The following is a 17,261-nucleotide window of genomic DNA, read 5'->3' on the forward strand; positions in this document are numbered from 1 at the left end:
TGGATAAAAATGGAGGCACCAGGACCACCTGCTGTGTAGATAGTGTCAGGGCCTCATTTTGTATCATTGATAAGTGCCCCCACCGCTGGAGAATAATTCCTATAGGACATCAGTATAGTTTCCAGCAGTCATCTCTGGCAGACGTTTCTTAGGATGTGCGCTCATATGGGGGCATTGTGATGGCGGCACAGGACATTGTCATATCCTTTTAAGTAAGGGATGATAATAATAATAATACTGCCATCAGCCACCCGTGTGCACAGGCCGTGATCCCTCCCTGAGCGGAGACATTTGCCTGCGGCTGCTAATAATGGCTGAACACTTTAGTAAACGGTGAAGCTGCTTCCTGAGGTTTTATTCGGATCCGTTCGGTTGTTGCATTGCAGTCGTGTGCTCCATTTCTATTCTTGTGTTAACAGCTCCATCTAGTGCTAACCTCCGCTTTCTCTCTCGTTGTCTATCACACAGGCTTCCATCTGTCCAGTTCTTCTGCACGACCTGGCCAGTGAGGGGCCCGGGCCCCGCTTCTCTGTGACCTCCTGCCTTCCCTTCTGGGCAGAGCCTGGGACCCCCAGCCTGCTGCAATGGGTGGGTTATAAGCGCTGGTAAGAGGTGACTGTGTGAGCTGTGCTGTGTCTCCTGCGCCTCTCTGTCTTGTATACTGATCTCTCTCCTGTCTGCTTTGCTGTTCTCTGTGCTATCGGGGTGCACCCCCCAGGTAATGAGGAGCACTGGGGTCAGCCCACCCTGGAGATGCTGAAGAGAAGGGACATTCTGGCTATTGTACTCATCGTTCTGCCCTGGACTTTACTCATCACAGTATGGCACCACAGCACTCTGTCCCCGCTGCTCACTGCACACAAGGGTGAGGAGACTCTAACCCCCTACTCAGCATTGTGTCCCATACATGAACACTGACCTCATGCCCATTCCCCCTGACCTCTCCATTCTGCATGGCTTCATCATAACCTGACTTGGACTTGTGGAAAGTCCTAAACTGTGTCATCTCACCAACTCTAATAACTGTGAATATTAATGTGCCATATCATGAAATATCGTGTCTTATCATAACTGAATTATACCGCCAGTTTTCAGGAATTACTGTACCTCACACGTCCTTAGAAACCTCATTAGGACCGACTCCGTGTAGAAATGTCATCCACACTGACTGAATTAGGAGTGCTGTTCCTTCATTAAAGGGGTTTTCTGGGATTTTGAATTGATGACCTATCCCAACACCCGAGACCTCCACCAATCAGTAACCGCGCTCGCAGTAGTGCAGCGGCCTTCTACGTGCTTACCAAGCACAGCGCCATACATTACATAGCAGCTTTGCTTCGTATCACAGCTCAGCCCCATTCACTTCTATGGGGATGAGCTGCTCCTAGGCCACGTGATCGATAAATGTGTCATCACTCGGCCTAGGGGAAACTGAGAGAAGGCCACGGCGCTAATGCGAGCACCCATGCCTTCTCAAACAGCTGATCGGCAGAGGTCCCAGTTGTCGGACCCCCAACTATCAGATACGGATAACCTATCCAGAGGCTAAGTCATACGTATTTAAGTCTCGGAAAACCCCTTTAATTGAGATAACATTTATTTGCAGAAGACATTATACAGTTCATATGTAAAGTCTACATAATACATTTAGGCAGATTTACTAATCTCGTAGATGGTGTAAATTTAGACAAGTGGTGTAGACCTGCACCAGATTTATCATAGTGGCTCAAACATTACTTATCCTGTACTGATGCTGAGTTACATCCTGTAATATACTCCAGAGCCGCACTCACTATATTACTTATCCTGTACGGATCCTGAGTTTTAGGCCTCATGCACACGACCGTTGTTGTGTTCCGTTCCGCAAAATGGGGTTCCGTTGTTCCGTTTTTGTTTCCGTGTGTCTTCCTTTATTTTTGGAGGACCACCAGACATAAAGGAAAGTAAAAAAAAGTCTAAGACAGGTTTGCCATGCAAATGATAGGAATAAAACGGACGCGGACGCTCTTGTGTGCCTCCGTGTTTTTTAGCGGTCCTATTGACTTAAATGGGCCCGAGAACCGTTTTCCGCAGAAATAAAAGGACAGGTTATATTTTTTTTTGACGGACTGGAACCACGGATCACGGACATCCGCGTCCGTGATCCGTGGTTCCAGTCCGTCAAAAAAAAAAAATAACCTGTCCTTAGCCGAGTTTTCAACTGACCCATTGAAAATCAGCACAACGGACACGGAATAAAACAATGGTCGTGTGCATAAGGCCTTATTCTGTATTATATTCAAGAGCTGCACTCACTGTTCTGCCTGCAGAGTCTTGGTGTACATACATTACTTATCCTGTACTGATCCCAAGTTACATCCTGTATTATACTCCAGAGCTGCACTCACTATTCTGCTGGTGGAGTCACTGTGTACGTACATACATTACATTACTTATCCTGTACGGATCCCGAGTTTTATTCTGTATTATATTCAAGAGCTGCACTCACTGTTCTGCCTGTAGAGTCTTGGTGTACATACATTACTTATCCTGTTGTGATCCTGAGTTGCATCCTGTATTATACTCCAGAGCTGCACTCACTATTCTGCACTTGTAAGTCTACTTTTACTGCCAGCTGCAGATTGTGGACTGTTCAGTATTTCTCTCAGCGAGGCCTGTGAATAATGGCGCCATGAGAACGTACCAAGAATCAGTTTACACAAAGCCCTGACTTTACTTGTCCACTTATTTATACTTAGAAAGGAGGCGGCTCCTCCATTCATTACACTTGCACTTTTCTCTGACTCTATACCAACTATTGGTTGTCTTACTTTGAGACAGAATTTTACGTCAGAATTGTAGTGCAATTTTGGAGAAATACAGTGCATCTTATACTATGGAAAACTCTGCCCCACACCCTTTTTAAGCAGGCCACAAAAAAAGTGTCTAAAACCTAGTTAAATTTGCTCCACTTTTTTAAAAGATTTTAGGTGCAGACACATTAGTACATCTGGGCCTATATGTGCCAAGTATAAGGTTGATATAGAATCCCGTTTATGTAGCACTGAGTCCAGAAGCTTATATGGGCAGTGAGGAGCTCTGTAATCATTAGAAATGATAATATTGAAGGAGTTCTGCTCTTGAGGGTAAATGCAGGATTAGAATAAGTGCAGAGATGAAGCTTCTGGGCCACAAACTGAAACCTGTAAAATGGCTCCTAACTTACCCAGTGCCATGTATAATAATATAGTTCTAAAATGTGCCATAGGGGCCTTTGTCCCTCCCTTAGGCAACAGGCAACTTCTACTTCTGCGCCCTCTATACTGTAACTATGCTTTATTTCCCACCCACTGCTTCCATCCTCTCATCAGGTCTAAGCCACCATTTTTACCACTGTTCCTCTCAACATACCTCACTTGTTGGCATTATTTCATCATCATCCGCTTTCTCAATATGCTTGTGACTGGTTTCCGTAATTTGTTCTTGTCTGTATTAGTCTGTTAGAAGAGATTTATTTGGTTTGTGGTAGAGTAAAGAGGGTCCCCACCTTTTCCCCCCACAAATAATGGTTAATATGGCAGTAGGAGATACAGAATTCTGTGGTTCATGCCCCTTCTTTGCCTTCAGTTCTGTGTTAGGTTCTTCAGTTGTATTTAGTAACTGAGTAATCTGAGACAGACTGGTTGCTAGGGACTTGCTGCTTGACAACACCAAGGCAGAGCGTGTGGGTTTACAATGCATCCCTAGCAACCAGACTGTCAGACAGGACTTTGCTGCTCAGTTGATTCCTGGATTGGCCCATAGAAGGGCAGAAGTCATATCATAACTAATCCTGTTACCATTTTACCAATCCTAGACCTTTCTAAAGAACTAATCTCTAATATTTATGGTGACCTTAAGCTATAGTTTGGTTGGCTTGTCAGGTTTCGGAATTTATAGTCTGAGAATTTCAGTTCTAGAATTTGCTTTAGTGACCGAGGTCAGGAAGGATAGATTGCAGAGGTGTAACTTGGACTTCACGGGACCCAATACAAAATCTGTAACAAGGACCCCCACCTACCATGTGTCATTTATGATAATGGTGCCTTTGGACCACCTCAGACATCAGGGCCTGGGTGTCACCGCTACATAGCATCCTATATTGCTACACCCCTTGTAGACTGACTGCATAATGGATGTCCTATATCTGGAGAAGACTATATGACATAAATGACCGGTGTTTGTAAAAGACTTTCTCAACTGAACCTTACAGACCAGGATCATATAGAGTCCGCTGGAGAAACTCTCCTTAGATAGCTTCATGATAATACCTGATATTCTCTGGCTTCCTTGAGATTATATTGTTTTATGTCTTTACAGAGGACGGGAGCGACAGCCGCAGGGATGCAAGTCCAGGCTCCGATTCAAGGGAGTATTGTTCCTCTGAGAGGGATATTGTAGAAGTTGTAAGGACTGAGTATGTGTACACTCGGCCGCCGCCTTGGATGGGCAACCTCCCCACCATTCATGTTATCACCCCAACCTACAGTAGACCAGTCCAGAAAGCTGAACTCACCCGTCTGTCCAACACGTTACTGCATGTGCCCAATCTGCACTGGATCCTGGTGGAGGACTCTCAGCGACGCACCCCTCTTGTTACCCGGCTGCTCCAGGAATCTGGTCTCAACTACACCCATCTTAATGTGGAGACACCCCGTAATTATAAACTGAGGGGAGACACTCGGGACCCACGAATACCCCGAGGGACTATGCAGAGAAACCTTGCCCTGCGCTGGCTTAGAGAGACTTTTAACAAAAACAACAGTTTGCCTGGAGTTGTGTATTTCGCGGATGATGATAACACATACAGCCTGGATCTGTTTGAGGAGGTGATTGACCCTGTAGAGTAACCTTGTCCACCTTCAGAGTCCTCCTTGTGAGGTCCTACCTGATGCTGTAGTTTATGGTCCGTACTATAATGCTGTGTGTAGGTGCTTACTTTCTGGTGACATATGCAGGGCTTGTGCCTAGTCACTGTTGCCAATGAAGAAGAAAAAGATCTGCAGGGTAAAGCATGGGGGAGACATTGAACAGCAGCCTGAGCTTTGCATATAGAGGCTTACAATCTGTGAGATATAAGAGGGTGTTTTACATTGTGGTGTAGCTTTCACTAACTTTCCTGTACCAGTCTCCGTACAGTTCAGGGATATGAGGACCACACAGGCAACTTGTTATGGAACCCATGAAAAGAGGGGGTACATGCTGGATGGTCATGCCCCTCTTCTATTCTACAAGAGGATGACAATATTGGGTCCAGCAGTAGTGTATGTGGGGGAAAGGACCCAGTAGTAACAATGCAGGTGATGGGGCAGGGATAGGCAACCTCTGGCACGTCAGCTGTTTTAAAAGTACAACTCCCAGCATGCATACTTCCTCTGCACTTGTCAGATCTCTCATATAAATGAATGGAGCATGCTAGGAATTGTAGTTTCACAACAGCTGAACTGACGAAGGTTGCCGACCCGTGATAGGGAATGTGATGATCTGTGAGACAGACACCTTTGGTAGGGCCGGTTGCTTGGTTCTTGAGATCATTAGGACATCTGTAGGAATGACTGGCAGGAGAACCTGGTGTTCTAACCTGGGGGACCCTCACGCTTCTACATGAGATGGCAGGATTTAAAGTTCTCACCATTAATGAGAATAGCATTTGAGTGTATGAGAAGAGTGAGTTATGTGGTGCAGCCGCGGGGGGTCAGGGACACAATGGGGGGGCTTTGTATTCACAACCAACGAGTTATTTGGGAGAGGACAGAGAATAAAGTAGCTGTCAGCAGCACATTGTGTGATTGACAAGCTTCAAACACAATTACTGTAATTACTGTCAACTCCGGCTGCCTGCCAGACATGTGCAGTGTATGAAGGCACTGAATGTACCCGGCGCTGCGCTGATCAGTGGAGTCCTCCACTACTGCTGCTCTGCTCACATTAAAGGGGTTTTTCCAGATTTATTGGACTAGCGCCGAAGCTTTGTGAATTTTGCAACTTCACTAAGGATCTCTTATCGCTGTAGGTGAATAAGAACAAGTCACATCCAGAGGTTGTAAAAGATGCCCAGAGCTAATAATAATTTATACTTAAAGGGGTTCTCCAGGCTACAGATACTGATGATCTATCTTCAACATTGGTCAATATCAGATCAGCTGTTTTGGGCCTCCCGCTCCGTACACAGTGTAGCTTCCGTCACTGTGGACTTTTGGACTTTCACCGATCTGATATTGATGACCTAGCCAGTGGATGTCATTAATATCTGTAGCCTGAAGAACCCCTTTAACAAATTGCCATTGAGGGAAAACAATTCCCTTATTCCTGCTGTATAAAAGATGAAAATAATGTGATTGATTGTCTGTAAAGAATAAATCAAGGCAACTGGACTTACTGTAGATTTCTTGAAAACATTTCACACGTTCTTCCAACGGGCTTTCTCAATTCTGAGTGAAAGGTGTCAAGACTGCATTGTATGTGGCAGACAATAGATGTCTAACCCCCCGCCTCTATTCAAGCTTGGCTTCTCCATTTTTACGTAGATGAACTCATTCACACCTCGTTTGTACCAATCGGCCTCCTTATCCAAAACACGTACTTGACTGTCTTCAAAGGTGTGACCTGTTTCTTTTAGATGTAAGTACACGGCTGAATCTTGACCAGAGGTTTTGGCTCTTCTATGCTGAGCCATACGCTGATGTAGTTGTTGTTTTGCCAATATACAGTTCTGAGCATTCCTCATTGCACTGGACTGCGTACACAATGTTGTCCATCTTGTGTTTAGGCGTTGGGTCTTTGGGGTGAACCAGTTGTTGCCTCAGTGTGTTGCTGGGTTTAAAGCAGACAGGGATCCTTTTGAGTTTCTCAGACACCCCAGCTACATATGGGATAACCATATTCTTGCGTCTGTCATGCTTCTCGCCCTCACTGGTAGTCTTGGTGCTCTTTCTTCTCCTTCCTTCTGTTTTGACAAAGGCCCAATCTGGATACCCACAAGTTTTAAGTGCCCCTCTGAGGTGTATGAATTCCTTCGCCTTGGCCTCTGTGCTGGTGGGGATTTTCTCTGCCCGGTGGTGTAGAGTCTGGATGACTCCGAGTTTGTGGTCTAGAGGATGGTGGGAATCAAATAGCAGGTACTGGTCTGTGTGTGTTGGTTTTCGATAGACCTCTATTCCCAGCTTACTTCCCTCTTCCACTGTTATAAGACAGTCCAGAAATGCCAGTTTGTTGTTCTGCATATCTTCCCGCATGAAATTGATGTTATGATCCACTGAGTTGATGTGGTCGGTGAAAGCCTGTAACTCTTGTTTATGAATTTTAACCCAAGTGTCATCCACATATCTGAACCAATGACTCAGTGTAATTCCCATGAAAGTCACTCAGAATTGAGAAAGCTCGTTGGAAGAACGAGTGAAACGTTTTCAAGAAATCTACAGTAAGTCCAGTTGCCTTGATTTATTCTTTACGGAGTAGCAGCTCTTCTCAGAGCACTCTCAGGTTTCATCGGCTCTGCTCTGATTTTCTATACTTTCTGTGGGAAGGTAGATGGAATAGCCGAGCAGAGCCTACGAAACCAAGCAAGGGCTTAGGCCCCCTTTAATAATAACCTATACTACATTATACCAGTGGTCCCTCAAGTTACAATATTAATTGGTTCCAGGACGACCATTGTATGCTGAAACCATTGTAAGTTGAATAATCTGTTCCAAAGCCCTAAAATGTCATCCAAGATAAGAGAAGATGAAGATTTAAGAGAAATAAGCAGATAACTAAGAGATATAATACCAGTCCTTACATATAACAGTCAGGAATAACTGCTAACTAGTAACTAATACAGCTATTTTACTAGAGAAGCGGCCTTAATTGGTTGGATCTGAGTCTGAAACATTGAAGGTTGAGTCTAGTTTCAACTTACGATGGGTCAGAAAAGACCATTGTATGCAGAAAATATTGCATCCTGAGGCCATTGTATGTTGAGGGATCACTGTATAGGCAATAATTGTAGTTTGTAGCGCTCTGAAATCTCTCAAAGAGACTAATGCAGACAGATGGATTTGGAGTTATGGCCAAGTAGGAGTAATAAGAGTGCGTCCGCTCAGATGTATGGAAGGCTGTACTTTAGACATCGAGATCATGAGAATAAGACTAGGGTTGAGCGAACCCGAACTGCAAAGTTCGGGTTCGTATCGAACTTTGCAAGTTCGGGTACGAGGACCCGAACCCAGCCTTTTTCACTGAAGTGCGGGTGATTTTATTATTTTCTGTTATAACGGAAAATAATAGCATTCTTAAGATAGAATGCTAAATAAAATGGCCATTGAGGGGTTAAAAAAACTCATCTCATCCACTTGATCATGCAGCACGTGGTGAGTACGGTGACGTCATCGCAGGTCCTTTTGCAGGTCCTGAAGAAAGAAGAGGATACCGGCTGCGCGATCAAGTGGATGAGATGAGTTTTTTTTAACCCCTCAATGGCCATTTTATTTAGCATTCTATCTTAAGAATGCTATTATTTTCCATTATAATCATGTTATAACGGAAAATAAAGTGAAAATAAAGTGAAGATCCCCATTGACTTTAATTGGGTCCGGGTCAAGAACGGGTCCCGAACCCGAACTTTGACCTGAATTTCGGCCGAACTTCACCGGGTTCGCTCATCCCTAAATAAGACACAGACAATTACCTAAATAACTAGCTAGAACTGACAACGTATCTCTATAAGTTCACATCAGCGTTCAGCCGTTATAGGAGCAGGAGAACGGAAAGGACAGATTCGGCACATAACTGAGCCTACAGGCCCCTTAGACTATAATGGGGTCCGTTAGGATTCCGCTCAGAGGAAGATTTTTGAACCAGAGCTAAATGTTGTGCATGCAGGACTTTTGTCTCCTCTTCAAAAATCTTCCTGAGTGGAAACCTAACGTACCCCATTATAGACTGTGGGGGCCGTGGGCTCAGTTATGTGCCAAATCCGTCCTTTATGTTCCCCTGCTCCTATAACGGAGCAGAAGAACGGAAAGGCTGAATGCTGATGTGAACTCAGCCTAACTAGTAAATTAGATCGCCCAGCAAATCTCGTCTACTCTTTTATATATGTAAGTATAATGTCACATTCCATAGCACAGGGAACACCTGAGCTGTTAGGAGGGCATGTATGGGTGTCTCATAAAGAACCATCGTACCATAAACCGCAGTCAAAACTAAGTAATAGTAAGGTGATATAAAACCTATGAAATGTCGGAGATAGGCATTTCTTCAAAGCCTGAAAAGTTACACCAAAAAAGTGTTAATATGCCTTCTCATTTACAGAGGCAGGGCTGTGTGTATATGTATATATATAAATATATATATACACATACACACACAGTATATACATACACACATTACACTGAACTCATATACATAATACACAATCATACACATTACATACAAAAACACATTGAACATAAATATACGGTACACAGTGTGCATACATACATAGTTATGCATACTTACCACTTCACATGCAGTCCCTGTCACACTTCAGCAGTTAAAGGGAACCTGTCATGTTGAACTTGGTGTCTGAGCTGCAGGCAGCATGTTATAGAGCAGGAGGAGCTGAGAAGATTTATATTTAGTTTTATGGGAAAATATTCAGTATAATTTACTATTTATTCATTTATATTCCTCCTTTTTCTGGGCTTTGAAGTCCAGGAGGCGGTCCTATCAGTGACTCACAGCCTTCCCTCTGAGTGTGTAGACACAGATAGCTGTGAATCACTGATAGCTATCTGTGTCTACACACTCAGAGGGAAGGCTGTGATTTACTGATAGGACCACCTCCTTGACTTCAAAGCACAGAATTCAGAAATTTAAAGGCTATGTACACCTTCAAGGGCAATTTTTTTTTGATTGAATTTTACACATTTAGGGCTAGAAATCATCTTTGCAATTGGTATTTATTAAAAAAAAATATTGAGCCGTTCTGTCACAAAGGGTGAACTGTCTAGAAGTGTGAATTGTACTTTCACTTTGTGCCATTCATCTAATAACCCTTATCTCTAAGGTCAGAGATAAGGAGCCTCAGCTGAGCTGCCTGATGGAATAAACTAAGACTACAGAGCCTGCCACTAGAGAATCTCAAGGCTGTATAGGGAAAAAGACTCAACATTTTTAATAAAGGCCAATCCTGAAAAAAAATTATATAAGCTCAAAATAGGTACAATGCAACAATAAAAAAAATGCCCCCAAAAGGTGTACATAGTCTTTAAATGAATGAAATAGGAGTTGTACTGACCCTTTTCCCATAAAACTATATCTCAATCTGCTCAGCTTCTCCTGCTCTATCATATGCCAGCAGCAGCTGAAACACCACGTTCACGCTCAAGCCCTGGTGAGCAGAGCAGAGCCTGCTCTCTGCATTCCCACTGTCTTTTTAGACAACCATACAACAGCCCCTAAGAAGCAACAGCTGTTGTAGCTTAAAAGCAACAGAGGCAGGAGAGAGAGGGGGAAGGCAGGACTTCCAGAGTCCCACATCCTGCATATTAGGCCAGTACAGGTTTTCAGTCTCTAGATTCATTGCCAGCAAGCAGAAACATTGAATATAGTGAAGAATTCACACAACATATATTAGAAAGTTGTATATACGGTTTTACTGCACAGAGATTAACCTTTGCCTATTCCGCATCAGAAAAATGATTAAAAAGATTGCCAGTAATCAGGTTTATTGTATAGACAGGCACTCTATATCCGGAGTCATGCAGAGACAATAATTACAATTTAGTGAATAAAATAGAATTAAAACATAAAACATGAAATTCCCCTAAAAATGTTAAATTATAAAGAATCCGCTAAACATGACAAAAAGGATGAAACATATTATTGGTGCGCCTAGTCGTACCTAATTGAGTTTAGGTCATATATGGACACATATGCAAGCGATTAAAAGAAATAGGTAAAAAGTAGTAGGTACAGTCTACATCAATTAAATAAAAAATCTTTCCCTTAAAAGGCAAATGATACGGATGATTATCATCTCCAACAGGAACAGTTTCCCATGTCCAGGGTCTACAAACAATGTGTATAGCGTCCCGCTGATGTCCATGAGATGGGGGCGAGGACACAGGAGACTAGCGTAACCAAAGTTAGATGTTATCGTAATGTGGTTAAGTTCTTATATTGCCCCAACATAAATTCAAACGGCCGCTAGTTCAAACACTGATTTATACTGTGCAGCATAAAACGTGACCTATAGGCTTGCTTGAGACTTTATATCCAGTATTATAGGTCACGGGAAATGATGTCACAATAATTTACAGGTGTATCCAGTGATATAATTGCAGCTCGATATGGTTTTAAGCATTCAATGGTCTCATCAAAAAATTAGCATTGCACAGTGGTACATGTAGTCACTTGAGGCACTGATGCCGATGTTGTAGATAGCTAGAGATTATAGCACAGTAATTTAAATATATGTACCCATTCCTTAATGGTTGTTATAGTGGCGTCCCACCATGCACGGTTGTATTGGCCGCTGTTACCTGACCCGGTGTCTTCGCGGGCTATTGCCGCTGATGTGTGGCTGGTTCTCTGCGCCCGTCTAACGAGGAGCTGCAAAACTTGGCGTCCCACATGTATATTGGTTAGTCTGTTGCAATGCGTACACTGATTGGAGTGGGCAGGTTTTTTTGAATTAATGGAAGCGCTTCCACTCAATATCTAAAATCTGGTTCCTCTCAAGATGGGGCATGCGGGTACTGTGATTATTATACCAGACGACGCGTTTCGAAGTCTGACTCTGACTTCTTCATCAGTGGTTACCCGCATATCCCCATTGCGTTCTTTTTATACCCTTATCGAGCTGGACATAAAAGCTGGAGTGGATATTCTTCCTTTCTTTGGGAACATTCAGCAGCATTCCAAGTTCCGTCAAACCGTGTAAAACACTGGAACACTATGAGTAGATGGCTTAAACTAAAGGGGTTCTACAGGTGTGACAGATGCTGTAATTGTAAGGTAGCCCTTTTCCCAAAGAAAACTGAAAAAAATCTGTTCAACAACTAATTCCTATATACATGAAATAAAAGACTTCCTTACTTGCAATAGCACCAATGTCATTTATATGATACAGTGCCCTTGCAGAAAACAATACGTAGGAAGAACAAAACGGAAATGAAAGAAAAGGATAGCAGAGCATATTAATAACATCAGGAATGGGTATGAAAAACACTCATTATCGAAACATTTCAAAACACACCATAATCAGGATCCGAAGGGACTGATCTTCACAGCAATAGAGAAGGTTGAGGAACACTGGAGGGGGGGGGGAAACCATACCATGAGAATGTCCCATCTAGAGTCGAGATATATATATTTGAGTTCAATACGACATTACCTGAAAGCCTTTTTTGGCTTTCTGTAGAATTTGAGGCGGGCGCCTCCAGCCGATGGCAGATCGGGGTCAGGCTGTTTTACCAGCACCCCGATCCCCCCTTAGAGGGAGGCTCCCGTCCTTACACCCTATCAATCTCCTCGTCCTCCATGATAGAAAAGATCTGCAAACACAATTCCACCTTTGAAGAAGGAACATTATAAAAATAAGGATATAAATAAAATAAAAATTGACGTTGACATCCTACTGAATACGTCGCCTCTTAAGTCAGATTCATCATACATTCAATATTTTTATATACCGCCTTCGTATATATGTCTTTTTAGATTTACATGTCTATATCCCTATATCTAGACTCTTATACTCCCGGTCTCTATATACAACATATACCACTGTACATCGACATAGAAAGATATCTGACCAATGAAAAAAACCGCTCCATTACCGCACTAATGCTGCACTTGACTCAACTTTGAAAATCTTAAACAGTATGGGACTTGGAATGCTGCTGAATGTTCCCAGAGAAAGGAAGAATACGCACTCCAGCTTTTATGTCCAGCTCGATAAGGGGTATTAAAAGAACGCGGGTAACCACTGATGAAGTCAGTCAGACATTGAAACGCGTCTGATATAATAATCACAGTACTCGCACGCCCCATCTTGAGAGGAACCAGATTTTAGATATTGAGTGGAAGCTCTTCCATTAATTAAAAAAACCTGCCCGCTCCGGTCCGTGTACACATTACAACAGACTAACCAATATACACGTGGGACGCCAAGTTTTGCAGCTCCTCGTTAGACGGGCACAGAGAACCAGCCACATAACAGCGGCAATAGCCCGCGAAGACACCGGGTCAGGTAACAGCGGCCAATACAACCGTGCATGGTGGGACGCCACTATAACAACCATTAAGGAATGGGTACATATATTTAAATTATAATAATAAAGATATAATTCTCTAGCTATCTACAACATCGGCATCAGTGCCTCAAGTGACTACATGTACCACTGTGCAATGCAAATTTTTTGATGAGACCATTGAATGCTTAAAACCATATCGAGCGGCAATTATATCACTGGATACACCTGTAAATTATTGTGACACCATTTCCCGTGACCTATAATACTGGATATAAAGTCTCAAGCAAAACTATAGGTCACGTTTTATGCTGCACAGTATAAATCAGTGTTTGAACTAGCGGCCATTTGAATTTATGTTGGGGCAATATAAGAACTTAACCACATTACGATAACATCTAACTTTGGTTACACTAGTCTCCTGTGCCCTCGCCCCCATCTCATGGACATCAGCGGGACGCTATACACATTGTTTGTAGACCCTGGACATGGGAAACTGTTCCCGTTGGAGATGATAAGGATCCGTATCATTTGCCTTTTAAGGCCTCATGCACACGACCGTATGGCTTTTTCAGTGTTTTGCGGTCCGTTTTTCACGGATCTGTTGTTCCGGTTTTTGTTTCCGTTGTGTTTCCGTTTCTGTTCCGTTTTTCCGTATGGCATATACAGTATACAGTAATTACATGGATGAAATTGGGCTGGGCATAACATTTTCAATAGATGGTTCAGCAAAAAACGGAACGGAAACGGAAGACATACGGATGCATTTCCGTATGTGTTCCGTTTTTTTGCGGACCCATTGACTTGAATGGAGCCAAGCACCGTGATTTGCGGACAAGAATAGGACATGTTCTATCTTTTCACGGTACGGAAATACTGAAACGGAATGCACACGGAGACACTTCAGTATTTTTTGCTGAACCATTGAAATGAATGGTTCAGTATATGTACCGCATACTGAACTACAAAAAACGGCCAGTATACTGAACGCAAAATACTGTCGTGTGCATTAGCCCTAAGGGAAAGATTTTTTATTTAATTGATGTAGACTGTACCTACTACTTTTTACCTATTTCTTTTAATCGCTTGCATATGTGTCCATATATGACCTAAACTCAATTAGGTACGACTAGGCGCACCAATAATATGTTTCATCCTTTTTGTCTGGTATAGCAGATTTATTTATTATTTAACATTTTTAGGGGAATTTCATGTTTTATGTTTTAATTCTATTTTATTCACTAAATTGTAATTATTGTCTCTGCATGACTCCGGATATAGAGTGCCTGTCTATACAATAATTCCATCATTTGGGTGAATCAGCCAGACACAGAGCACCTATTACATGTTGGTAGACAAGCGAGCCACTATACTATCGCATACCTAGCAATACGGTTTCGTCTTCATTATGCTGCACTTTCTAGCATGTTAATCAAGTAAACTTTGTGCAGATGGTGGGAGATTACAGCTCTGAAGCCTGCAGCATTGTGAGTGCAAGTCCCTATTATACGGTATGTTGTGAATGTTAAACTGATGTGTTATCTCTAGATGCGGAATACTAAGAAAGTGTCGGTGTGGCCGGTGGCGTTTGTCGGAGGGTTGCGATACGAGTCGCCCAAAGTCAACGCGGCTGGAAAAGTGTACGGATGGAAGACGGTGTTCGATCCACACAGACCATTCGCGATAGACATGGCAGGCTTTGCCGTCAACCTACGCCTCATACTGCAGCGACCGCAGGCGTATTTCAAGCTACGAGGAGTCAAAGGCGGTTACCAGGAGAGTAGTCTACTGAGAGAGCTGGTCACCCTCAATGATCTGGAGCCCAAAGCCGATAATTGCACTAAGGTAAGCGAATGGTGATCAGAACCTAGGAGAGGGCCTCATGGGAAATGATTCCTTTTGCAATGGTTTGCACTGTAGTATAGATCATTGCTGATTATTGGACTGTGCTCGTAGGGTTATCCATTATGACTGTGGAAAGATTGTTATGTGTTCTGTAACTCAAGCAATTTTGTTACAGGACCATATCCAATGGTTGAGGGGGGGTATTATAACCAGGCAACCTTTTGAAATGGCCTTGATCAGGCATGCTCAACCTGCGGCCCTCCAGCTGTTGCAAAACTATAACTCCCATCATTCCCGGACAGCCTACAGCAGGGCATGGTGGAAGTTGTAGTTTTACACCAGCTGGAGGGCCGCAGGTGGAGCCTCCCTGGCCTAGATGATGCATTTTAGAACATGGCGAGATCCCTGTATTGTACTCAATGTGTAAATGTTTCCAGATCCTGGTCTGGCACACACGGACAGAGAAACCAGTGCTGGTGAATGAGGGGAAGAAAGGCTTCACAGACCCCAATGTGGAAATCTGAACACACGTGCACCGGTAAGCACCGTCCTCAGGGGAACTAGAACATTAGATAGATTTAGCATTTTCAGCTTTGGTTTATACAATGTGACCTTTTTCAGTATTGTGTCTCCTCCATATAGGGGTTGTTTTCTTGGTTACCAATCGCTGCCTGGGCCTCTTCCTAAGCCGTTGAACTAAGAAAGAAACTTTGGAGACAAGTTCTCCAGCACTGATCGCCCCCTGCCCTGCAGCTTGCACAGGATCCATGTGTATGTTATATTTTCCTAGAAGCACATGTGGTGGAGAGACAGATGTCAAGAAAGAAGGAAGCTGCATCTTACAAAGGGTCCCCCTTCCCTCGCCCAAAACAAAGCTGTGCTCTCGCTGATCAATGGCAAACACAATAACGGTGACAGACTAGTCTCCATCCTCTGCCCGTCAGGTGCGAGATATTTGCAAGACTGAACTTCCATGGTCCTTCACATCTACACACCATCATTAGCAGTGTGGCTCCTTGACCCTTCTGCAGGTGCTGGCTCTTTTGCTGCCATCTGCTGGTCATTCTGTGAAATGGTTGAATTCATCACTGTACCTGGATATTACCTTGCTGACAGTTTCCATAACTTTGGTAATATTTACCAGTGCCTCTCCAAGCTCATATCAGTTTAGTGGAGCAAATAAAAATAAATAAAAAAAGGATTCTGTATGCAAATCTGAACGGTCTCGCCCTATTTTACAGTTTGCATTGGCCTTATTTATCACAAAATGTAATTAAAATGAATTGCATATAAACAAGGATGGAACCATGAGTGTAGAAGGAAGAGCTGGGGAGGGGGACTTTTAGTGTTTATGGAGGCTCACCGGTGATAGTATTTTGGGGGAAAAAAATAAGTGGGGGAAAAGAAATTAAATAAAAATCGATGTGAAGACAAGGAGACAAAGTGAAAGACATAATAATACTAACATTTTCATTTCCAGATTTCACTTGCTGTGGAAAGTGGAGCGGGGCCCCACTCCAGGTTTGGCCATGGGGCCCTTTCAGACAAACTACTGTTGAAACCAGTATCAGCTTTCGATTCAGTGCCCTGTTAGTGGGCATACTACATGTCCGACATGAAATCATGAAATAATCTTTAGTTTCCGCTTGGTGAATAGCCGCAGTGTTTGCTGATAAATGATAGGCATCAATAAGATGCTGATCACTAAATAGATTGCTTGTAGACAGCGCCCTCTTCTGGCTACAGTGATGAATTGTCTTCCTATTGTTGCAATTCAGAGGTTGGGCAGACCAAACAGAATTCCTGCAGTACTGAAAATGACTGCGATGAGGCCGAATTGCACTCACAACCCACGGAACAAGCCCCTCGGGCCCTGAGAAACGCACTTCAGATGAAATCAGAGACACAGGAGCTGTCCTCCGGCCCTGATCACCCTCCATGTGCCACTTTTGCAGATACAAGCTGCTGTTTTTAAAACGATTATTTTCATTTCTGGAACGAGATTTGGTTTTTTAAAAAAAAAAATGAATGTTTGTGAAAAAGTCGTCTAAAATCTTTCTTGTTTGCTGCAAATTAGAGGAGGAATATATATATTAGTATACTGCAAGTAAAATAGAAAAAAAAATACCTGTCTGGAATAAGGGGTTCTAGAGATGCCAGAATCTCAATGGAAATCTTCAG

General features: G+C 43.1%; 1 protein-coding gene across 1 annotated transcript; it reads left to right on the forward strand.

Moving 5' to 3' along the window:
* Nucleotides 1-723: 723 nt before the first annotated feature.
* On the forward strand, nucleotides 724-15,821 carry B3GAT1 (beta-1,3-glucuronyltransferase 1). Its single transcript, XM_040415573.1, has 5 exons — nucleotides 724-865; nucleotides 4,339-4,847; nucleotides 14,784-15,080; nucleotides 15,518-15,618; nucleotides 15,723-15,821. The coding sequence occupies exons 1-4, from the start codon at nucleotides 754-756 to the stop codon at nucleotides 15,602-15,604; spliced, it is 1,005 nt and encodes a 334-aa protein (XP_040271507.1). The 5' UTR covers nucleotides 724-753; the 3' UTR covers nucleotides 15,605-15,618; nucleotides 15,723-15,821.
* The last annotated feature ends 1,440 nt before the right edge of the window (nucleotides 15,822-17,261 follow it).

This window comes from Bufo bufo, chromosome 1 (assembly GCF_905171765.1).
Source record: "Bufo bufo chromosome 1, aBufBuf1.1, whole genome shotgun sequence".
NCBI lineage: Eukaryota > Metazoa > Chordata > Amphibia > Anura > Bufonidae > Bufo > Bufo bufo.